The following is a 26,221-nucleotide window of genomic DNA, read 5'->3' as shown; positions in this document are numbered from 1 at the left end:
CCTGAAATTGAGTAGACCTGCAGTTATATAGGATGTAATTGCTATGTGGTGTGCATACATATGTTCAGCATAGCACATAAAGACAGTCATCTAATATTGTACAAAGATGACAGTGCACTATGATCTTGTCAGTAAATGGTCCTGGAATAACTGGATATCCACAGGGAATTAAAGAACGTATCTAGATCCTTACTTCATACCAAACACATCAATCCTACGCAGTCTATATCTAAATGTACAAGGTAAAGCTTTTAGAAGACAAGAATATTTTCATGACCTTGGGGTGCATACTGATTTCTTAAACAGAACACAAAAAGTGCTAACTGTAAATGAAAAAATTGATAAACTTAACAAAATTAACTTTTATCAAATGATACCAATAAGGAAAAAGGAAAGCCAGAGTGAAGAAGATCCTACAAATTAACCCATAAGAAACAGGAAGACAACCTAATAGAAATACAAGCAAAAGATCTGAATAGCCAGTTCACAAAAGAATATACCCAAATAGTCAACAAATATATAAAAAGGTACTCAACAGCACTAGTAATCAAGGAAATGAAAATTAAAACCACAATGTAATATATCATCCACTAGAAGGGCATACATTTTTTTTAAATACCAAGTGTTGACAAGGATTTGAAGGAACTCAAATTCTCACATACTGCTAGCTGTAAATTAGCATAACCAACCATTTCGGAAAACCGGCAGTTTTACAGTTGATTATACATACACCATATGATCTAGCAACTCCAATCATAGGTATATACGCAATGGAAATATACACATACATTTATCAAAAGATATGAACAAAAACATTCATGGCAAATGTGTAAGCCCGCAAATGGAAACCACCCACATATCCAACTAAATTAAAATGTATAAATCAATTGATATAGTCACAGAATGGAAAACTGCACAGCTATGAGAATGAATGAACTATAACCACATATAATATGGATTAATCTCACAAGCATAATGTTGAGTCAAAAAGATACTGTATGATTCTGTTTATATAAAACTAAAAAGGAAGAAAAGTAAATTTAGGATATTAAAAGTTAATACAGTGTTAACACTGGAGAAGGGCCATTAGGGACTGGAAATGGGCACTAGAGGGGGCTTCTGAGGTTCTCGTAATGTTCTAGGTGCTAGTTACACACATGAGTGCAGTCTTTAAAAAATCATCAAACTACATATTTATGATTTGTGTACTTCATGTATTAACATTACTTCAATAAAATATACCAAAAATATATAAAAACAATCACAGATTTGGGAGAGGGTGAATTGGGGAAAGGGAGAAGAATATGAAGAAAAAATAAAATATACTCCTTCTCCAAATATACAACATAGAATATTCTCCTTAAAGTTGCCAAACCAAGTAAAATATAAGTTAGGTATATATAAAATATAAAACATACTAACCATGAAACCAGGTAGTACTGGCTGAGTAAATTTTGTCTTAAAGGAATATAGCAACTGTTTTGAATTTGCGTCATAGAATGAAAGTTGACCTAAAAAAGAAGGAAAAAAAGCCTAATTTATTATACAAAAATTGTAACATTTAATTAATTCTAGTGCATAATCATGTAAAAAAAATATATAAGTTGACATTAATTTTTGTTATAAACTTTGAGGACTGGATTAATTATTCCCACTTGAAAATCATAAGGACAAATGCTTAAGGAAAAGCCCAATCCAATTTTCTTCCCCTGGTTTTCAAGACCTGCATAATACCTCTATAATCTGGCACTATTCTACTTATTTACTACAAACTATTTCCTTATTTGATCAGTATTTAACAAATGGTTTCATTAGCCCAGTGTAAACCAAGACCATTTCTTCCTCCTTATTTTTCCCGTAACCAGCCTCTCTGCCCAAATCCTAATCACCATTTAAGGTGTACTCTATTAAACCTTGTCTTCTATCTACCTGATGCCATACTGATACTCCAGTCTCTGAAATCACGTATAATTATCACTGCTTCAATTTTGTTAATTTTTTTAATAGAGGCGGGGTCTTGTTATTTTGTATAAGCTGGTCTTGAACTCCTGAGCTCAAGCAATTCTCCACCTCAGTCTCCCAAAGTGCTAGGATTACAAGCATGAGCCACGATGCCTGACCTGCTTTGTTAATTTTTAAAATCACCTCACGGTATATATTTCAATAGGATCATGCCCTAATAAAAGCTGTCTGTCTGACCTCCTAAACTGTACAACCAAATGGCCTCCTTACAACTGTTATCACTTCTTGAAACTCTTCTCTGATGACCATTCCCTTGGTTTGTATCATAACCATGGGGATAACGTCGCAATCTCCTCCTTTTCTTCCTGTTCTAAATGTAGCTGCTTTGTCCACGCTCTTTTCTCTATATAATGCTTCCTTAATAAATCAACTGCCACCAAAGAGGAAGATAAAGGAAACTAGTATTTATGCACACTATTATGTAGGTTGTTTAATTGAGGTAATGTATGTAAAGTACCCAGTACTTTGATCTCAAAGTTGGTAAACAGCAGAACAGTACATATGATCACAAAGTGAGTAAATAGCAGAACAGTAATGCTTAAATATATTGTTCTATACAGTCTTCCACAGCAATTCTGTAATGCTGTCTCAAATATTTAGCGTCAGCTCTACTTAACTGCTGAATTCTAGCACTGAATTTCAAAATGCTTGCTAAACATGCCACATGGTTATTCTGCTGGCATTTCATTTCCCCCCAAAACTCTATGTTCCCTATCCTGTTGACACGGTCATCCTAATGATCACACTGGCTGGAACCTCAGAGTCATCTTCAACTGCCTCTCCTCAGCTGATCTGTATTTAGTTACTAACTCCTATGAATTCTACTGTCAAATCCATTCTTAATTCTCCACTGCTCAGATGCTTGTTGCCAGTTACTCAACACTTATTAAGGGCTTTCTATGTGAAAAGCACTAGCCAGACAATAAGGGTTTAATAGCTAACAAGAGACTCAGTCCTGCTCTACACCAGTTGAAGACTGCTTCCTGAAAAGTCTTATGCTCACTATGCTTTCAAGCCCTTCCATCTTTAACCACTGACTCTCTAATATTTCTAAAACTAGATTATATTATGACAATAATGTTCTAAAACATGCAGAACCACCCCTCTCCACTACTAAAGACCAGTCCATTATTATTTTTCCAGGCTCTCAGAATCTGATCCTATTCCACAATACAACTTCCTCTTGCCATATGTTATGCTCTAGACTAAAATCTCACTACTGCCTTTGTGGACTCACAGAGTATGGGAAAGGAGAAAGAAGATAAGCAAATGTTGCCTTGGTAGTTGAAAAAGAAAAAAAAATGTGTGCTAATAAATTTGCCATTTATCCTGAGGAAAATGATTCAAGGCAAATAATTCAAGGCAAACAAGTTAAAAAACAAAAAACACAGCAAAGCTAACATGTCATCACCAAAAATAAATCAAGCCAAAATTACTTTTTCTCCTTTTTTGAATAAATTAATTGATAGCTCATAGAATTATTTGGGCATGATACTACTAAAATAATAAAATTTGGTATTAGCTTAAGTGTCAACTTGGAGAAAAAACATCTAGGGAATTACTTTAGTTCAATATTATGTCATCTTCAAAATTATTATACATTAGATAACTATAGAGAATATGCTTATGAAATAACTAATTCAATGAGCTTTAAAATTTTTCCAAAATATATCAAGTTTAGATGATATTAAGAGGAGCGGAAATTTGGGCCAAATCAATAAGATGAAACTAAAAAAGGATAAATGTAATAGTCTTCATTTGCATTATATATAACATTGAGTTATTTTTAAAGACCCTAAACTGGCTGGGCGTGGTGGCTCATGCCAGTAATCCCTGCAATTTGGGAGGCTGAGGCAGGTGGATCACTTGAGGTCAGGAGTTTGAGACCAGCCTGGCCAGCATGGTGAAACCCCATCTCTACTAAAAATACAAATATTAGCCAGGCATGGTGGCACGTGCCTGTAATCTCAGTTACTCAGGAGGCTGAGGCAGGAGAATCGCTGGAATCTGGGAGGTGGAGGTTGCAGTGAGCTGAGATTGAGCCACTGCACTCCAGCCTAAGCAACAGAGTAAGACTGTGTCTCAAAAAAAAAAAAAAAAAAACAAAACCTAACAACAACAACAACAAAACAAAATCCTAAACTGCCTAATAAAAGAAGAAAAAGACAATTTGACATAATGCCATGAAAAAAGATCTAATGGATTAGATCTTTTGGACAAGCTCAATACTGGTCAGCGTGCTAAGTCATACTATTACAAATAGCACAGTCAAATTACTGTCCTTTGTTGGTCAGAGGTCATGTGTTCCACTCTAACAACCAACCTTTAAGAAAAACACTGACATACTAAACAGCCATAGGAGATTATAAAGACTTGGAAAAATTAAATTTTAACAGGGGCAGCTAATAACGGAATATATGGTCTGGAAAAACAGGGCAAGAAAAGCGATGTTAGTACCTGTAGTTTTTCATAAATAAGGATTATCGTGTGAATATGAATGAGGAAACAATTCTGTGTTTATTCAGATGGGAAAAATTAAGAGAAACAGTTTCTGAAGTTATAGGGAGACAATGTGAGTCAACTTAAGAAAAATCTTCTAACCAAGAGCTGTCCAACAATGAAACAGGCTGCTTTCTAAGACAGTAAACTTCACATTAAAAGTTCTTCAGGCACAGGTGTGGCAACTACCTGCAGAGATAGTGTAATAAGAATTTCATACTGTGTAGCAGATGGAGTAATGTCTTTTCTTTTTTGGATTAGACTACAATGTGTTAACAATTTTGTAAGTAAAGAAATTCTGATATTGAGGGGAAACCCCTTTGGCCCCTATAAAGATATTACAAGTCATTCTGAAGAATACCTTTAAAGACAGCAACTTGAAAATTAAGAACATTCCATTCATTTCAAGTTTGATGTGGTTTGGCACAGTAAATAATTGCTGTATAGCTTATGTTTACTAGAATAGTAGAAAATATGGCTCTGGTATCTTCTTGAAATTTTTTTAATTTTTGTAGGTACATAGTAGGTGTATATATTTATGCAGTACAGTACAAGAGATGTTTTCATATAGGCATGCAATGTGTAATAATCATGTCATGTAAAATGGGGTATTCTTCCTGGGTTAGGTAATTTCTAAGGTCTACTTCAACTAGAAAATTCTGACTATCACTCTTTAGAGGTAGGCAATAAAACATGGTAAGGAAGGAATTAAAATGGACAGAAGAAATGTTAGTGCTGAAGACTAAAATTAGCAAAATCTTTCAGACTTAGTATAGTATAAATGAGAGCTTTTGTAGGGCTCCAGGCAGACATCACATATACCATTCCAGTCAATTCTAGAACTGAGATTTTGATGATGATCAAAAGCCTACCTGATCAAAATGTCCTTACCACAATACTAATGGAAATCCTGTATAGATGATCACCAGTGAAAGGTACTGAAATGCAAGCAACTATGAAGAAATAACCTATAAGAAAATAAACTTACCCCCATCAAAATCACAAAATACACCTATTTTTTCAGGAACAGTAACATCCAAAGCTTTGACTTTATTATTATGCTTTGCTGCAAATGTGTTTTGTAGCCAGTTGTTGACATGGATACACCAACTAGTGTTTGTCTTTCCCAATTGGTCAAATTTCCCCAACGTTTTGTATGCTACTCCCACACTGTAGGATTTACAGTCCTTCTGGGCCTTGACCTCCCAATAATGTTGTCCACTTTCAATAGCAGTGTCTCCTACAAAAAATCAGAAAGGTACATTTGACTCTTTTCTCTTCCTTATGAGTCACACAGTTTTACCTATCACTTGTCCCAAAAAAATGACACAAAAATTTTTATTCAAGTACTTTTCCTGTAAGAATAATCATGTTAACACACAGACACTAAATGCTGAGTACCTGCTCTAACTTTACCTTTATGTTTAGTAATATTCTTCTGAATATAAAATGTTTCAGAGGTTTTCTTCCTTACTATCCCCCCTCCTGGCTTATATATAAAGATGTGGGAACACTATGTAAGCTGAAGTAGAGTTTTAAAAGTATCAATAATAATAAGACAATTTGAAAACTCCCCAAAGTAATTAGGTTTCAATTGGGAGGAACTTCTTGCAAAGATTTATTCAATATACAGATAGCCACTTTGAGTGGAAAGTCCACCAGTGTGATTGTGATGCCTTTAATCTGAGATAATGAAAAACAATTATATTTTGTCCTACCCAGCACCGTGTACGATTCTCCAGTAAAACGATCTCTACTGCCTCTTACTGCTGGTGGCCTGGAGCCTACAGATGTTCGTTTTGGGGATGGTGTACCACTTCTATATAAACAAAAAGAAAAAAGAAAAATGAATATTTTATATTGTAAATGTTTCATAAACTAAAACTAGAAATCATGGAAGGAACCTCTGAAGAGACTTCTCATTATGTTATAGAAATAACGACCATTCAATTTGATCCGAACTATTATTAAACAGCGCTGTCAATTATAAACACTGAAATGTAAGAAGCTATCAATACAAAGCAGGCTGAAAACACTAATGGCATGCAGACTGAGCAAGGCTTACACAAAGAACACATGGCTGAAACAAACAATGCTAAAATGTGACAAGACTTACTAAAGAAAAAAGAAGGACTCAAGAAAGATAATGAGTTATAGCTTACTTTTTTTGCAGGTAAATAAAGGCAAAGATAGGTTCCTTCTTATAATCCTGACTAAATAACTCTTTTTATAAGCAGTGAATATTTTTGCTCTGAATCTTAACTTCTTAAAAATAGAAATGGCGACCGGGGGTGGTGGCTCACACCTGTAATCCCAGCACTTTTGGAGGTGCCAAGGCGGGCAGATCACCTGAGGTCGGGAGTTCGAGACCAGCCTATCTAACATGGAGAAACCCCCATGTCTACTAAAAATACAAAATTAGTAGGGCGTGGTGGCGCATGCCAGTAGTCCCAGCTACTCAGGAGGTTAAGGCAGGAGAACCGCTTGAACCCAGGAGGCAGAGGTTGCCGTGAGCCAAGATCGCACCATTGCACTCCAGCCTAGGCAACAAGAGCAAAACTCCGTCTAAAAAAAAGGTGGCGGGGTGGGGGGCTGCAGGCGGTGGCTCACAATTCTAATCCCAGCAATTTGGGAGGCTGAGACAGGTGGAGCACGAAGTCAGGAGTTCAAGACCAGCCTGGGCAACACAGTGAAACCCCGCATCTACTAAAAATACAAAAATTAGCTGGGCATGGTGGTGGGTGCCTATAATCCCAGCTACTTGAGAGGCTTAGGCAGGAGAATCGCTTGAACCCGGGAGGCGGAGGTTGCAGTGAGCCCAGATCATGCCACTGTATTCCAGCCTGGGTGACAGGGCTAGACTCCATCTCAAAAAAAAAAAAAAAAAAGATGGAAATGGCAATTGTCCAAATCCATGCACAGGATAATAAAGAGTATTATCAAGCATTTCTCCTACTCAAATAGCCAAGATCCACCTTGACTTCCTCTTATATCAAATTATATGATATATAGAAAACTGGAGAGTATTGGGATGTTTGCTGACTTTCAAAAACTCAAAATAGATTAAGTCCCAAAGATGTTTTCAAAATAACATTTTAATTATACTGAATTACTACATTTAACAAAAGATATTTTGGTCAAGATTATCCTAAAATTATTTAGGGGATATGGGGATAACTATATTCTCACCACTAATTAGAAATAAAAACACTTTTTTTCTAACATAGCACTAGAAATTTTCTTCCTAAAATCAACTTAGTAGATTTTAATATAAGCTATGAATACTAGAATAGAAATCCCTGACAAAGGCAAAGCAAGAATACAGGTAAAACTTAAAGTCATTTCATATGATTCATTTCATATGATTCAGTGACTTCGTTCTGCATTATTTAAATGTTGTCTTGCTGTCAGAAAGCAGATTTATTAGACAAATTTCGAAGAACTCAGGACCACTTCAACTGTCTCCTTTTTAGTGTATAATATTACGTAGCAAAAGTGTAAGTCTAGAACTATAACACTCACATGACTTAGTTTAATTCTTCCCAAGGGATTTCAAAGGTCCTTTGTATAAAGATATTTCTTTAAAAAGACAATTGAAAACTGACTGTAGGTTCTGTTTGAACAGATAGCATGAACAAAGCTGAATGTGGATAGGTAGATTAAAATTTCTGTGAAACTTGTGCTAAGGTAGGCAGTAGCTTCTTGCTATTGGGTAGGGGGACAGCAAAACAGAACGTGAGGGGGGAAGTTCCAGAATAGTTGTTGAGATCTCCAAAATGAGGGATAGAAACAAATAAAAATTACTAAACATTTATACTCTTTATTCTGAATAACAAAAATACCTGTTTTCACTTTTTCAAGGTTTGGGATGAACATGTATTCTAAGTTGATACTTATACAATACTTTTAAGAGTCATTAACTAGTAAGAAAGTAAAACTGCAAACATTGTCAACTGGTAACTTAGGAAAAAATAACTGCATCATAATTTTCTTTCCGATTCATTTTATATAAGCTGATAGAGAATGTTAAAAGCCTGATTACAAAAGGTCTGTATGTTTTCAAAAGCTTTATCTTAAGCTCAGGGGAAAACATTACATTTGCCTCAAAGTTTAAAAAAATAATACATGTAGCTCTATTTTCCTTATCTTGTGAAGGGCAAAGACTCTTGAAATCAATGGTTTTTTAAACCATATGCTGAACTCAAAGGAATCCACAGATGCCACAGAGGTACTACGGGAAGAAGCCAGCTTTAGGGCTTCCTCCCTCCTTTAACCAGCTATACTTTTCTCTTTTCGGATTAGGCTTCTGGAAATATTTCATGAAAGAAACCATGCTGTTGCTTTTCTAAAAAAAAGGTGTGAAAAAACAATGTTTTAGATGCAACATTAAAAGAAGACATGAAAAGGAAGAAGGCAAAAGTAAAATTGTTTCAACATGGTATATAAATTATAACAAAAAAGCTTTTAGGTCGCCAGAACACCTATGTAATAAAAGAACTTCATGTGGTTGACAGTTATTCTCCAAAAGTTCATATGAGATTATCTGAAATGAAAGTACATTCTCCCCTTAAAAAAATGAGTGCAGAGGTCACCAAAGATTACCCAGTTCATCAAGTCACCAATTCATAAATTGACTGCATATTAATCTTCCTCCACTCAAGTTATTCAACTGCAAATATTGGTAACTATACAAAAATGAACACAGTTTTAATTAATCATGTCAGTATTTGTGAAAAATTACTTTTGTAACTAGAGAAGGCAGATGGGATACAATAACCTGAGAACACTAGCTCTTCATTATATCTAACTTCACTTTAAACCCCAGTGTTTTTTAGTATTGCTAGTACTATCTTACCATGAACAGTCATGACTATGGTTGCTATTCAGTTGAGAAACAGCAAAGAAAGTCAAGATTTTGTTTTGGCTAACTAGGTAAGAATCAAATGAAAGGAGATGAGAGGTTAAAGTAAACGTGTAATCAGGAGTGAGGAGGAATTAAATGAGCCAAACCAGTGGTTCTCAAACCCAGCTGCACATCAGAACCACTTGGGGAACTTTTAAAAATGCAAATTACCAGGACTTAACCATAAACTACTAAATCAGATACTGGAGGGCAGGCTTGAGAAACACATGTCTGTGTTTTTAAATTAAGAATTTCAAGATTTTGCTGTTCATCTGGGCTAGGAGCCACTAAGGTAAAACAAAGCAAAACTCCCCTATCAAGGAGCAGGGATTAAAAGGGTGATAAAAAGACAGGTTTTACACAATCTATCATACGGCACCCTTGGTGCTTGTTTGCTACGGCAAGTGAGGAACTTGACTATGGAGTAGCCGAGGGAAGGGAACTAACTGTTGCTAGGAACCACATCTCATCTCTGTATCCTCAGTACAGAGTAAGTGTACAATATCTGACTAGAATGAGCTCAGCTGAGCAAATAGAATATGTGATATTATCAATTAAGGACCACCTGTATCTTCCTGAGCCAAAGTACTACATTGGAAAAACAATGGGCTTTGGCATTTTGTAATGCATCAATGATTGTCAATTGAAAAGGCACAACAGAATCAAAAACAATCAGGAAACTTTTTCAAAATACACTGATAGTTTACCTCTCCAACTGGTGGGTCAGAGGGTCTGCTGAGAGGAAACATGCATTCTGAAAAACATTTCCCAAGTAACTCAGGGCAACAAATAGAAAGTGAATGTCATATAAAGAGAAAAATGTCACTTGGCACTGCTTCAAAATGTATTAAGAACTCTTTTGATAACCAGATGAACAATTTTTAAAAATTTGTAACTTACCAGTAGTAAAGAAATAAAGGGAAGCATGGAGAAAAGAAAAACAGACATAACTATTGACATTGGTACTTTAATTTCAGAGAAAAGTTAAATAACAAAAACTCTTCCATTGCAGCATTCCAGACTTCCAATCCTAAGTCACTTTTTCAAGAAACAACGTATAGTAAGTTTTATGTCAAGCATGATCTCCTCCCATCCCCTCCCTCACCCCACTTCTCTAAAGGACACCCTGGCCGCTTAACTATCTGAATTTAAGTAAGGCTCTTCAGCTACCTCTAGTCTGGGTTGTTTTGCCAGCTTCCCAAACAATTTCTTTACTGTCCAATTCATCTTGCTCATTATTATAAGATAAAGCTAACTCTGATTCCTTTATTTAAAAATCTTCATGTACTTCTATACTACTTACAAACGACTTAGCATGACATTCTGGTTCTTGATTTAGTCCCAATCTGCCTTTCTAGCCTTCTCACCCCTAGAGATCACTATATAGCTAAATATACCAGCCAAAATGTTGTTTAAACTCACACCATATACTTCAGTGCCTTTGCTATGGTGGTTCCCCCTTTCAGTGCAAGTCTAATCACACATTTTCCCACTTGCTCAAAAACCAGCCTAAATACCACTTCTTTAATGCAAGTCCTCCAAATTCTATCAGGCTAAATAACCTGTCTGAGGACTCCAGCTCCAGGCCCAAATCCCGTGTGTGATTATTTTTTTCTCTTTTTTAAAATTATTATACTTAAAGTTCTGGTGTACATGTGCAGAATGTGCAGTTTTGTTACATAGGTATACACGTGCCATGGTGGTGTGCTGCACTCATCAACCGGTCACCTACCTTAGGTATTTCTCCTAATGCTAGTCCGCCCCTAGGCCCCGTGATGTTCCCCTCCCTCTGTCCATGTGATCTCATTGTTCAACTCCCACTTATGAGTGAGAACATGTGGTGTTTGGTTTTCCGTTCTTGTGATAGCTTCTGAGAATGATGGTTTCCAGCTTCATCCATGTACCTGCAAAGGACATGAACTCATCCTTTTTTATGGCCGCACAGTATTCCATGGTGTATATGTGCCACATTTTCTTTATCCAGTCTATCATTGATGGACATTTGAATTGGTTCCAAGTCTTTTTATTGTGAATAGTGCCCTGATAAACATACGTATGCAATGTGACTTTATAGCAGCATGATTTATAAATCCTTTGGGTATATATCCAGTAATGGGACTGCTGGGTCAAATGGTATTTCTAGCTCTAGATCCTTGAGGAATTGCCACACTGTCTTCCACAATGGCTGAACTAATTTACACTTCCACCAACAGTGTAGAAGAGTTCCTATTTCTCCACATCCTCTCCAGTATCTGTTGTTTCCTGACTTTTTAATGATCACCATTCTAACTGGCATGAGAAGGTATCTCACTGTGGTTTTGATTTGTATTTCTCTAATGACCAGTGATGATGAGCATTTTTTCATATGTTTGTTAGCATATGTTTGACAAGTGTCTGTTCATATCCTTTGCCCACTTTTCGATGGGGCTGTTTTTTCTTGTAAACTTGGTTAAGTTCTTTGGCGATTCTGGATATTAGCCCTTTGTCAGATGGATAGATTGCAAAATTTTTCTTCCATTCTGTAGGGTGCCTGTTCACTCTGATGATAGTTTCTTTTGCTGTGCAGAGGCCCTTTAGTTTAATTAGATTCCATTCGTCAATTTTGGCTTTTGTTGTCATTGCTTTTGGTATTTTGGACATGAAGTCTTTGCCCATGCCTATGTCCTGAATGGGATTGCCTAGGTTTTCTTCTAGGATTTTTATGGTTTTAGGTCTTATATTTAAGTCTTTAATCCATCTTAAGTTAATTTTTGTATAAGGTGTAAGGAAGGGGTCCAGTTTTAGTTTTCTGCATATGGCTAGCCAGTTTTCCCAACACCATTTACGAAATAGGGAATCTTTTCCCCATTGCTTGTTTGTGTCAGGTTTATCAAAGACGAGATCGTTGTAGATGTGTGGTTTTATTTCTGAGATCTCTGTTCTGCTCCATTGGTCTATGTATCTGTTTTGGTACCAGTACCATGCTGTCTTGGTTACTGCAGCCTTGTAGTACAGTTTGAAGTCAGGTAGCATAATGCCTCTAGCTTTGTTCTTTTTGCTTAGGATTGTCTTCACTATGAGGGCTCTTTTTTGGTTCCATATGAAGTTTAAAGTAGCTTTTGCCAATGCTGTGAAGCAAGTCAAATGGTAGATTGATGGGGATAGCACTGAATCTATAAATTACTTTGGGCAGTATGGCCATTTTCACGATGTTGATTCTTCCTATCCATGAGCGGGGAATGTTTTTCCATTTGTTTGTGTCCTCCCTTATTTCCTTGAGCAGTGGTTTGTAGTTCTCCTTAAAGACATCCTTCATATCCCTTGTAAGTTGTATTCCTAAGTACTTTATTCTCTTTGTAGCAATTGTGAATGAGAGTTCACTCATGATTTGGCTCTCTGTTATTGGTGTATAGGAGTGCTTTTGATTTTTGCACATTGATTTTGAATCATGACACTTTGCTGAAGTTGCTTATCAGTTTAAGGAGATTTGGGGCTGAAACGATGGGGTTTTCTAAATAAACAATCATGTCATCTGCAAACAGAGACAATTTGACTTCCTCTCTTCCTATTTGAATACGCTTTATTTCTTTCTCTTGCTTGACTGCCCTAGGCAGAACTTTCAATACTATGTTGAATAGGAGTGGTGAGAGAGGGCATCCTTGTCTTGTGCCAGTTTTCAAAGGAAATGCTTCCAGTTTTTGCCCATTCAGTATGATACTGGCTGTCGTTTTGTCATAAATAGCTCTTATTATTTTGAGATACGTTCCATCGATACACAGTTTATTGAGAGTTTTTAGCATAAAGGGGTGTTGAATTTTGTCGAAGGCCTTTTCTGCATCTATTAAGATAATCATGTGGTTTTTGTCATTTGACCTGTTTATGTGATAGCTTACGATAGCATATGTTGAACCAGCCTTGCATCCTAGGGATGAAGCCGACTTGATCATGATGGATAAGCTTTTTGATGGGCTGCTGGATTCAGTTTGCCAGTATTTTATTGAGGATTTTCGCATTGTGTTCATCAGGGACATTGGCCTGAAATTTTCTTTTTTTGTTGTCTGCCAGGTTTTGGTATCAGGATGACGCTGGCCTCATAAAATGTGTTAGGGAGGAGTCTGTCTTTTTCTTTTGTTTGGAATAGTTTCAGAAGGAATGGCACCAGCTCCTCTTTTGCCTCTGGTAGAATTCGGTTGTGAATCCATCTGGTCCTGGACTTTTTTTGGTTGCTAGGCTATTAATTACTGCCTCAATTTCAGAATTTGTTATTGGTCTAGTCAGGGATTCGATTTCTTCCTTGCTTAGACTTGGGAGGGTGTATGTATCCAGGAATTTATCCATTCTAGATTTTCTAGTTTATTTGCATAGAGGTGTTTATAGTATTCTTTGACGGTAGTTTGTATTTCTGTGGGATCAATGGTGATATCTCCTATATCATTTTTTATTGCATCTATTTGATTGTTCTCTTTTCTTCTTTATTAGTCTGGTTAGTGGTCTATCTATTTTGTTGATGTTTAAAAAAAACCAGCTCCTGGATTCATTGATTTTTTGAAGGAATTTTAGTGTCTCTATCTCCTTCAGTTCTGTTCTGATCTTAGTTATTTCTTGTCTTCTGCTGGCTTTTGAATTTGTTTGCTGTTGCTTCTCTAGTTCTTTTAATTGTGACGTTAGGGCGTCAATTTTAGATATTTCCTACTTTCTCTTGTGGGCATTTAGTGCTATAAATTTCCCTCTACACACTGCTTTAAATGTGTCCCAGAGATTCTGGTACATTGTGTCTTCGTTCTCAATGGTCTCAAAGAACATCTTTATTTCTGCCTTCATTTTGCTATTTACCCAGCAGTCATTCAGGAGCAGGTTGTTCAGTTTCCATGTAGTTGTGTGGTTTTAAATGAGTTTCTTAATTCTGAGTTCTAATTTGATTGCACTGTGGTCTGAGAGACTGACTGTTATGATTTCCATTCCTATACACTTTCTGAGGAGTGTTTTACTTCCAATTATGTGGTCAATTTTAGAATAAGTGTGATGAGGTGCTGATAAGAATGTATATTCTATTGATTTGGGGTGGAGAGTTCTGTAGATGTCTATTAGGTCTGCTTGGTCCAGAGCTGAGTTCAAGTCCTGAATATCCTTGTTAATTTTCTGTCTCATTGATCTGTCTAATATTGACAGTGGGGTGTTAAAGTCTCCCACTATTACTGTGTGGGAGTCTAAGTCTCTTTGTAGGTCTCTAAGAACTTGCTTTATGAATCTAGGTGCTCCTGTGTTGGCTGCATATATATTTAGGAGAGTTAGCTCTTCTTGTTGCATTGATCCCTTTACCATTATTTAATGCCCTTCTTTGTCTCTTTTGATCTTTGTTGGTTTAAAGCCTGTTTTATCAGAGATTAGGATTGCAACTCCTGATTTTTTCTTTCTTCCATTTGCTTCATAAATATTCCTCCATCCCTTTATTTTGAGCCTATGTTTGTCTTTGCATGTAAGATGGGTCTCATGAATACAGCACACTGATGGGTCTTGACTCTTTATCCAGTTTACCAGCCTGTGTCTTTTAATTAGGGCACTTAGCCTGTTTACATTTAAGGTTAATATATTGTTGTGTGTGAACTTGATCCTGTCATTATAATGCTAGCTGGTTGTTTTGCCCATTAGTTGATGCAGTTTCTTCATAGTCTTGATAGTCTGCACAATTTGGTATGTTTTTGCAGTGGCTGGTGCCGATTGTTCTTTCACTGTTTAGTGCTTCCTTCAGGAGCTCTTGTAAAGCAGGCCTGGTGCTGACAAAATCTCTCAGCATTTACTTGTCTGTAAAGGATTTTATTTCTCCTTCGCTTATGAAGCTTAGTTTGGCTGGATATGAAATTCTGGGTTGAAAATTCTTTCCTTTAAGAGTGTTGAATATTGGCCCCCACTCTCTTCTGGCTTGTAGGGTTTCTGCAGAAAGATCTGCTGTTAGTCTGATGGGCTTCCCTTTGTGGGTAATCCAAGCTTTCTCTCTGGCTTCCCTAACATTTTTTCCTTCATTTCAACCTTGGTGAATCTGACGATTATGTGTCTTGGGGTTGCTCTTCTTCAGGAGTATGTTTGTGGTGTTCTCTTTATTTCCTGAATTTGAATGTTGGCCTGTCTTGCTAGGTTGGGGAAGTTCTGGATAATATCCTGAAGAGTGCTTTCCAACTTGGTTCCATTCTCCCTGTGACTTTCAGGTACACCAATCAAATGTAGATTTGGTCCTTTCACATATTTCTTGGAGGTTTTGTTCATTCCTTTTTATTCTTTTTTCTCTAATCTTGTCTTCTTGCTTTATTTCATTAAGTTGATCTTCAATCTCTGATATCCTTTCTTCCACTTGATTGATTCGGCTATTCATACTTGTGTATGCTTCACGAAGTTCTCGTGCTGTGTTTTTCAGCTCCATCAGGTCATTTATGTTCTTCTCTAAACTGGTTATTCTAGTCAGTCATTCTTCTAACCTTTTTTCAAGGTTCTTAGCTTCCTTGCATTGGGTTAGAACATGCTCCTTTAGCTCGGAGGAGTTTGTTATTACCCACCTTCTGAAGCCTGCTTCTGTCAATTCATCAAACTCATTCTCCATCCAGGTTTGTTCCCTTGCTGGCGAGGAGTTGTGATCCTCTGGAGGAGAAGAGGCATTCTGGCTTTTGGAATTTTCGGCCTTTTTGTGCTGGTTTCTCTCATCTTTGTGGATGTATCTACCTTTTGTCTTTGATGTTGGTGACCTTCAGATGGGGTCTCTGAGTGGATGTGCTATTCCTTTCTGTTTGTTAGTTTTCCTTCTGACAGTCAGGTCCCTCTGCTGCAGGTCTGCTGGAGTTTGCTGGAGGTCCACCTCAGACCCTGTTTGCCTGGGTATCACTAGCGGAGGCTGCAGAACAGCAAAGACTGCTGCCTCTTTCCTCTGGAAGCTTCGTCCCAGAGGGGCACCTACCAGATGCCATCCAGAGCTCTTCTGTATGAGGTGTCTATCAGCCCCTACTGGGAGGTATCTCCCAGTCAGGATTCACGGGAGTCAAGGACCCACTTGAGGAGGCAGTCTAACCCTTAGCAGAGCTTGAACGCTGTGCTGGGAGATCCACTGCTTTCTTCAGAGCCATCAGGCAGGGACATTTAAGTCTGCTGAAGCTGTGCCCACAGTCGCCCCTTCCCCCAGGTGCTCTGTCCCAAGGAGATGGGGGTTTTATCTATAAGTTCCTGACTGGGGCTGCTGCCTTTTTTTCAGAGATGCCCTGCTCAGAGAGGAGAAATCTGGCAATCTGGCCACAGTGGCCTTGCTGAGCTGCAGTGGCCTCCACCCAGTTCGAACTTCCCAGCAGCTTTGTTTACATTGTGAGGGGAAAACCACCTACCCAAGCCTCAGCAATGGCGGACGCCCCTCCCCCCACCAAGCTGGAGCATTCCAGGTCAATCTCAGACTGCTGCTGTGCTGGCAGCAAGAATTTCAAGCCAGTGGATTTTAGTTTGCTGGGTTCCGAGGGGGTGGGACCCGCGGAGCCAGACCACTTGGCTCCCTGGTTCCAGTCCCCTTTCCAGGGGAGTGAACGGTTCTGTCTCACTGGCATTCCAGGTGCCACTGGGGTATGGGGGGGAAAAAAAAAAACTTCTGCAGCTAGTTTGGTGTCTGCCAAAAAGGCCACCCAGTTTTGTGCCTGAAACCCAGGGCCCTGGTGGGGTAGGCGCCGGAGGGGATATCCTGGTCTGCAGGTTGTGAAGACTGTGGGAAAAGTGCAGTATCTGAGCTGGAGTGCAGGGTTCCTCAGGATCTGTCCCTCTCAGTTTCCCTTGCATTGGGGAGAAAAATCCCCGACTACTTGCACTTCCTGGGTGAGGCCACGCTCTACCCTGCTTCAGTTCGCCCTCCATGGGCTGCACCCACTGTCCAACCAGTCCCAACCAGATGAACCAGGTACCTCAGTTGGAAATGCAGAAATCACCTGCCTTCTGCATCTATCTTGCTGGGAGCTGCAGAACAGAGCTGTTCCTATTCAGCCATCTTAAAGATCAAATCTGGCACATCTTTCTTCCTAAGAATGCCTGGGGCATTTTCTTAATTTGGCAAACTACAGTCAGCTCCACATTAGCCATAAGCTTCCAGGCAGCAGTCCTTGGGAAATTCTCCTGGAAAGAAGGCAGGCGTGCCGTCTAGTGACATGCATGCGCCCTGTGTGCGATCTTTCAGGCCTAAGCATAGGCAGGCGTTGATGAGGCAGGGTCGGGGCACAGGGTAGGGTGAGCTGCCCTCCTCACACCAGACTTGGTGCACAGCTAGTGCACTGTAGTTTCGAGAGAGAGTTGCAATTCCACTCTTCTCCCCATCATGATCGTACACCGTATCTGCAATCCTATCCTAGGCACCTCTATTCAGAGGTCCTCTTCCTGGAGACAGGCCCTAGGCTGAGTTGCTTTTCAGGTGTCTCTGCATAAAACTCCTTTAGGGCAGAGGTCAGGGGAGGAGTGATGGTCTGAAAATATTTTTCTCCCCTCTGTTTTAGTATTTTTCCCATTTTAGCCCTCACTGCCCACCTTCTTGGCTCTCAGGTCCATAAACTGGCAGGAGCCTTTTGTTTAGGGCTTGCTGCAGTGAGAAGATCCACTATTTGTGATCTGTGTTGATTTACGTGACCTTCACCCAGTGCCATTCTGTTGGGAAAAACTGAACAATGGGGGAGTGAGTATTCTTTCCTTTGTGGCCTCTTGCTTATACTATCACAGCAAATCAATAAATGTTTGATTATTACTTTTAGTTTGACTATCCTACCTAACCACCTCAACATCTGGTAGCTCTGGGCATCTTTCTTCCTCTGAACACCTTTATTCACACTTACCATTGTACATATGTCTACCGTGCATTATTGCTACTTGCACATACATCTCATCTACATAAGTTAGGGCAAATTTCTTGAAAGCAGACAGTGTTTATCCCTATAAATCCTACAACATCCAGCAGACATCCTACAGTGAACAAATATTTACGGAAAGAATATATAAATGCATATAACATTCCACAAGTAGCCTATATGTAAAATACTCTTAAAAAGTAGGAAGGGAGAAAGAAATAATATGATCTTAAATCACGAATATGTAGTCTATTCATAGACTGTTAAATTCAGCATTTTCCAATTTATCACACACTATAAAATCACTTTTCCCAATAGCAAGTACATAAACTGAAAAGTAGAGGAAGATAATTTTGAAAAGACAACACATTCTGGTTTCCAGTAAAGATATGTAGTATCTTCAAATAAGCATTATATTACTCGTGCAAATTGAAACAATTCATCTTTCTGGAACTGTTTTGATAATTTTAGCAATGACCTTTATTTTTTATCCTTGTTGATTCTGAAACTGCCTAATTATTATAAAATAGAGAACTCTTCAAACCTGCTGTGTGTCAAATACAAATAAAAGCAAAGCTATAATGTTAGACTAGTGGATATTATTCAGTACAACAAGAAAGATGCCAGGTATGAGTAAAAGCATAAAAATAAATCAGATAAGGAAAAAAAAAATCAAGAAAGACTTTAAAGCAGAGCTTACTTTGTTACCATATACAATATAATCCAAATAATATGCAGCACACTACAATGTAAATTCAAAACATAAGCTACCAATACAGTCTACACAGAGCAGTATTTTAGCTTATGAAGGCTGCCGCAATGGCTTCTGCTTATTGGTTAAAAGAAAAAATTAAAGTTTTTTTAATCAGCCAAGCTAGATTATACTAAGTCCTAGAACTAGACAGACATAGATCATCACCTTGTATGTTTCTTCAGTGAAGTAACATGGACACTGTCAGATAAAAACAGGCAACTGTTAAGAAACTGTTTTACAACTTAAATTTAACAGTTTATAACAAAATCAGATTAAAGGCCTGCTGAGGAATTTTTGGAGATTCATTTTTGTTATTGTAGCCCACAAAGGCATTTATCTTCAGTTTGAGCAAAAACTTCTTCTATTAAAAAAGAAAGAGGCTCCCATGCTTTGACTTTATTTAAATAAGTTAGTTATGACAATAACAAAAGGCCCTTGAACCTGCCTCTTAGGTTCATTGTGTTGCTGATCAGAAGCAAGACCCTAGGGTTGTACCTGCTAAATGCTGTCATTTAGTGCAGACCAGACCTGCAGGTAAGATAGGTGATCTATAAGTCTAAAATTCAGGAATTAAACTAGAAACTTCTAAGCAATTCAAGTTTCTGTATATATAACTTCAAAGAAATGGAATACTGAAATGAAAATGTGTAAGAGGATTAGGGATGAAACTAAAACAAAAGTAACAAAAAATGTTAATGATATGTTAAACTACTGACAAATAGTATTATATTCTTCACTTTGGTGCTACCAATATACTGTAAATCTCATAGGTATATTGACTAAGAATTTCAATGAAAATTATTGTTAAGTAAGAACCAGTGTACAAGCATTTGTCCATATGGCAGATTTAATGGCCTAGCTTACCTGCCCTTGTTCTCTTTTCCTTTCATTTTACTTTCTTGACCTTTTCCTCCAGTAGGATCCCACTCTACACAGGTATCTTCAACTTTCAGGTTCAAATGGGATGAGGAGTTATCCAAATTGAAGTTAAGTGCTATTCAAGGTAATATTTCAATACATTTTAAAAATATAGCATATCTCCACTTTCTGAAACACAGCTATCACATTATTTTTTACCCAATCAATTCAATACTGAATACAGAAAATAAAGAACAAATTCATAATCCTAGCACTTAAAATTCTCAACAATCAGGCTGTAATTTATAATTCTTATCTGATTTCCCATTATTCTTCTCAATATATCCTATACTCCAATCAAATACAATGTACTTGCATGGTCACTGACATTTCTGCTGTTCAATCTTCTAAAATCTCAGTGAGTACACAGTAACCTAAATCTCCTGTTATTAGGATATCAGTTGACTGTTACGACTAAATAGGAAGGGGAACTGGAAGAATTAAGGAGAAGGATAAAGTTACATAGTGTAAAAAATTATCAAACCCGGCATACACATTTTCTCTGATACTCTAATATTTAATAATTTCACACCTAAACTCTCAGTTTCAAAGTAAGACAAACATGGAGAAACTGAGGCCATGATGGCAGAACAAGGAAACTGGCCCAGCTGATAGATAATTTACATGACCAAGTGTACAGAGGGAAAAGGGACCATATAAATGAAAAAAACAAAAAACAAAAAACTATGCTTTCCAGATTATTTGATATTTTGAGGAATTATCTATACTTTTCACAAGACTTACTCAGAACTGCTAATTTAGGAAATCAGTGAAGCAAGGTATACACTTCCCTCCTTGGAAATTTAGGGTAAATCATTAGAATGCATTGATTCATGACTGATCACACCATTCCTTTTATCTTAAAATATAACTCTCGGAATCTTTATCTTGCAAGGTATCAGCTATTACACAGTTACTAACTAATCTGCCTGTTAGTTCTATTTCCCTCCAAAGGTTCAAACTTCTAGTATATATTAAGAAATACAGTATCCCTTTACAAAACCCTATTTCACTTACGGATATTACTTAATTTAGCTAAGGCTTCAGTGTGTCTGTGAACTATGACTCTCTCTAGTTTGTTGTTTGATGATGCATATCTGTTTACCTAATCAATCAATAATCCTTTTATCCCCTATTGTTCTGTAAAGAGCACTTTAATTTCAACTATGTATTGGAGCTATTGTTCATTGTTTTTATTTATGAAACAACATTCTGAATACAACACTACTGACCACAGAGCTTCCAGTAAATATCAAACAATACAAGGAAGTTCACAGCTTTCAAAATCTGTATTTAAAATGAAATGAACTTACAGAAAAAAGAGATAATGCAGCAATAATGCAGCTTTTTAGTAAAAATAGAAATAGAATTCCTTAATAGACAGGTTATCAAAAGGTTAGGATTATGTAACACTGATACCCTGCATTTCCAAGAATGAACTGCCTTAATAAAGTTAACATCTATATGTGAGTCATTAGGTAATGCATGTGAGAGCATCTACATTTTTGAGAAAGAATACTGGATTTAACTCTAAGGTGCCACCAAGTCTCAACTGCTTGCTAAAATCCTAAGGCTGTTTTTTCAAAAAAGAAAGAAATCCTAAGGCTGTCCCCTAATGTTTGTTATGCTGGAGAGAAGGGCCACCAGCAATACTGATGTCAAAGGTGGCAAAAAAAAAAAAAAAAAGACAGTGCCATTGAAAACCACTTAAAAGCAGACTTATCAAATACCGCAGCATCCAAACAAAAAGGCATGGGTTTCAATCCTAAGGAGTGTCATTTTCATATCTCTCTTTCTTTTTGGACATTACCCCTTTATGGAACCTCAGTTAAGTTATAGAGCTCCTTAATGTAACAGAGATAACATTCTATAGTTAAAAATAATAATAATAATAAAAAGACTAGCCTCAAAAGTGAGGTCCTATCTCTCGTATAAGTCCTAAGTCCTATAATATAACTAGATACTGGTTCCCATATCTTTAATAGTCTGTGAAAACAAAGTACCAAAAATCAGAGTACAGATATATTTCACATGTTTAACTTTGTGCCACTGGCTGCTTTCTTGGTACTATAAAATTATATCATAGCCGCTATCAATTAAAGTTGGAGAATAATTTGTGATTTAGTAATTTAATATCATTTACCTTCACAAGAAAACAACTTATACCCTAAATATTCTGGTGATAAGAACTTACATTACTCTTCACTTCTGAGAATTACAATGCCAGAGGAAATAGTGCTACACATGTTGGAGGGCAGAAATAAACAATGTTCATTATTTTCCATATCAAGAACTTTAAGTGGAAGCATATGAAATTTTAGTAGGCTCAACTACTTAATCTCCACCTTTCTTCCTTTCTCTCTAGTTTTTTGTCCATACACTAATTTCTACTGGTTGGTTGAAAAAGGCTGCAACAAGCCAAATAAATTGGTAAACAACTGTTCAGTGTGTCATTTGTAAAAATGTGGACTTTTCCTATGCAGCTCTTACTGCTATGGAATAACCCTAGAAAATCTGTGACTCATGGCCATGTAGGAGTCTAACTTTATTCTGGAACTCCCTGAAGGTCAGAATCACTGTTCCATGGGTCTCAGAGTTGAGTTTCAGTCTATTTCTACTGCAGAGGGTTTACTCAACAGTGAAGAAGTGCTGAAAAGGGCTAGAATCAACTTAGTTTCTCTCTACAAACCCCAAGATTAAGAGTTTGACCAGTAACATCCAAACATTGCTAACAGAAGCAGCCAGCCCAGCTCGAAGAAAACTACAAGCCAGTGATTAATTTTCCTGTATCTATGGAATTTGCATAGAAATGTGTAATTCACCACATTTAGGTCCAACTTTGGTCATTAAATATAAAGAGTAAATGAAAAGAAACAAAAGAAATTTTAAAAATACGATGCTCTTGAGGAAGAATAATAATAGTAATGAATGTACTTGATGGGCTAAAACAGTTCAAGTTATACAGAAAAGATTATCTTCCTATATATGACTGTATTTTAAAATGGTAAAAACCTCTAAGAAACCACAGTAACATCTCAGTTTGACAACATGTAATACAGAGTAACTGCATTCCTTAGCTAAGTTACCTATAGTTCAGTTCTCAAATAAAAACATTTGCTAATCCAAACAAATTACTTCAAGATAGACTTTATTTTAGACCTTTGTGAAGCAAACATTTTTCTGAGTTTGTCTCATCAATAAATTATAGGCCTCATCATTTTGTTTTATTCTGACATGATTTTTTTTCATCCTCCAAATCCAATCAAATCTCTGGCAGGTAAACCTATTCAAATGCTATATGAACTAGAGGTCAGTGGAATGCCTTAAGTCCCAAGTGCCTACAAGAATGTGTAGAGTCTGGTTCTGGAATTAAATCCAGTCAATAATCATCTCACAACTGGGAAAGTCTCCAGCATTATAACCTTCAAATTGGTAAATACCTAAAAATATCCTCTGTATTCAAGTGTGCTACCCTAGGGAGCTTTCATTAAATCTAAATTGCTCTCAGAGACTAGAAGAATCTAGGTTCCAGGCTCATAGTAAGGGATGGCACAGAACTCAGAAGTGGATTCTTAATCACACCTTTCCAAACTAGGTCTAGGGATCATGGGGAAGTCATTTAATATATTAAAACTATTTTTTCATCTGCAATATAGATACCCATAATATCTAGCATACTGATCTCTCGATGACTTTAATTATCTAATAAAGAATTGAAAGTGTTTTGTAACCATTAATAAACTATATAAATGTTAACTGCTGCAATAAGATTCACGAAAACAGAGAGGACCTGAACTAAACAGATACTTCCCCAGTATTGATTCCCCACTAATCCATTCTATGGGAAAACTCTGGGCAAATCTCGGTGATACTTACCTATTTATATATTGAAATGTATAAATCAAGCATCCACCAGAAAATACAATACCATCATCTCAGTCTATTTTATTTGTATGAATACAATTATATAGGAAAACCCAATGAAAACCACTTTCCCTTTCTTAAAATTCTTACTGTTGCGAAAGCTAGGCTAGGGGAAGTAGAGAAGGAATTCAACATAACATGAAGTGTTTCCTGTTACAAAGTTATGAATAACTTCAGCTGCTAAGCTTTGTTTTATGCTGTATAAAGAGTTACTGATCTCACCTTTGGTCTCTAGAGTCACTGGATCAGAATACTCTCCAGCCACAGCCTTGTTACAAGCTCGCACTCTGAAATTCATATACTTTGAATCAAATTTTAAGCCTGAAAAAATGAAAACATGGTTTTCAGACATGAACAGTAAAGGACTCTATTCCCAAAAGTATGAGTATGAGCCTTCAGACATTAAGTACTGTGTCTCTGTATTCAGGAAGAGTATGAATTTGTTAAAAGAGTGATATGTGGCCGGGTACAGTGGCTCACGCCTGTAATCGCAGCATTTTGGGAGGCCAACTCCCGAACCTGAGGTCAGGAGTTTGAGACCAGCCTGACCAACATGGAGAAACCCCATCTCTACTAAAAATATAAAATTAGCTGGCATGGCTACTCGAGAGGCTGAGGCAAGGGAATCACTTGAACCTGGGAGGCAGAGGTTGCGTTGAGCCAAGATCGTGCAATTGCACTCTAGCCTAGACAACAAGAGTGAAACTCTATCTCAAAAAAAAAAAGAGTGATATGCTCAAAATAAGAGGAATCATGATTTAATTATTATTTTATTCAAAGAAACACATATAGTTTATCAACTTTTATTTTAACTCAGTGATTAAAAAGTACCCTTTCAGGCCTCATTAAAAGTAATATTTCACTCAAAGAGAGATGGTACAATTTACAATAACATATTCAATTTAAAGTGAACACCCTAAATAATTTTTATATTTATGAAACATTGTTTTTTATGTGAAAATGAATTTAAAGAGGAAGTAAAGCAGAGGTTAGTAACAAACATTTTGAAGTACAGTCTAGATTAAAATCGCAGTTTAGAAATTACTAGCTAAGGGACTATCAACAACTTGACTGAGCCTCAGTTTCCTAGTTGTAGAACAGAAATGATAAAGCCAACTTAACAGTTGTTGTAAAGATAAATGAGATGTAACATGCTGATTAAATGAGATGTACTATATGTAATACACTTGAGCCCATCTTCTGACAAATGGTAACGGCTCAATAATGGTGCTCCTAATATTACTACTCATGCACAATAAGCATCTGACAACTCAGGCAATATTTTGCCATTTCAAATATCCAAAGTCCACTATATATTGAGACATCCTTATAATGGCTTTCAAAAGGTCAACACGAATTTCCAATATTATACCAAGTCACAGGTCTTCTTTAATTATTAACATGAAGGTAATCTTAAAACAGTAAAAGTTACAGTATTTACATTATCAGTGAAATGAGTACTGAGAACATCTAAAAAACCAACAGTTTTTTAAGAGTCAGAAAACCAAGGTAAAAATTAAATGTTATTCTGCAGTAATGTTTTCAGAATATCCCTTCATACTTATTTTACATATATTCTGTTTTACTATGTTACAAATGTCCAAAAGTAATAAAAACAAAGGTTTCCAGCCTGGCCAACATGGTGAAACTCTGTCTCTACCAAAAAATACAAAAATTAGCTAAGTGTGGTAGCACGTGCCTGTAGTCCCAGCTTCTCAGGAGGCTGAGGCGGAAGAATCGCTTGAACCCAGGAGGTGGAGGTTGCAGTGAGCCAAGGTCCCGCCACTGCACTCCAGCCTGGGTGATAATAGAACAAGACCCTGTCTCAAAAATAAAAAGGGTTTCCTTGATATTTCAAGAAAAAATCACTTCCATAATGAATATCTAAAAAGTCAGTGTGACTAAAGAAACTTAAAAACTTTATCCTTTAAAGTAACTCAAAACATTTTTCAAGAATACATTTATCTTCTGAGAATGAGATTCCTGAAATGCAGACATGTTACCTGATAGTGTATATTCAGTACCCTTAATATTATCAATTATCTCCCAGCATCGCTCATCCTTTACACGTGGAAGTCCATCAAAATTAGTCTTCCTATGTTCCAGTATAAAATGGTCAATCTTATTATCTTCTTCCAGCATTCTCCAAGCTACTGTTACAGAGTTATCTGCCACCAAACACTCTACTGGATCTATCTCTGGAGCTTTGGGGACTGCAAAGAAGAAGAAAAAAAAAAAAGACTCATTCATTCCTCATTTATTACAGCTCTAATCAATTATTGATATATTTATATCATTCAAACTGCTTTTTCATTCTGCTTTTGAACTGCTCAAAAGTAGATCAGATTAAGCAAAAAGATACCCCATAAATGT

At 37.0% G+C, this 26,221-nt stretch overlaps 1 protein-coding gene across 6 annotated transcripts in view; it reads right to left on the bottom strand.

The window, feature by feature from the left end:
• FSD1L (fibronectin type III and SPRY domain containing 1 like) overlaps window positions 1-26,221 on the bottom strand; it is an 89,071-nt gene that overhangs the window by 9,267 nt on the left and 53,583 nt on the right. For 3 of the 6 annotated variants that reach the window (XM_037983089.2, XM_007968516.3, XM_037983136.2), the window contains 7 exons: window positions 25,852-26,061; window positions 24,071-24,169; window positions 19,871-20,000; window positions 19,172-19,204; window positions 6,240-6,340; window positions 5,510-5,761; window positions 1,423-1,511 (listed from right to left, as the gene is read on the bottom strand). In XM_037983089.2, coding sequence (XP_037839017.1) covers window positions 1,423-1,511; window positions 5,510-5,761; window positions 6,240-6,340; window positions 19,172-19,204; window positions 19,871-20,000; window positions 24,071-24,169; window positions 25,852-26,061 — 914 coding nt within the window. The remainder of the gene's footprint in view (window positions 1-1,422; window positions 1,512-5,509; window positions 5,762-6,239; window positions 6,341-19,171; window positions 19,205-19,870; window positions 20,001-24,070; window positions 24,170-25,851; window positions 26,062-26,221) is intronic. The other 3 variants (XM_037983150.2, XM_037983092.2, XM_037983095.2) reach the window with 2 other exon arrangements.

Source organism: Chlorocebus sabaeus, chromosome 12 (genome assembly GCF_047675955.1).
Source record: "Chlorocebus sabaeus isolate Y175 chromosome 12, mChlSab1.0.hap1, whole genome shotgun sequence".
Taxonomy (NCBI): Eukaryota; Metazoa; Chordata; class Mammalia; order Primates; family Cercopithecidae; genus Chlorocebus; species Chlorocebus sabaeus.
This window is presented reverse-complemented; position numbering and strand designations above follow the sequence as displayed.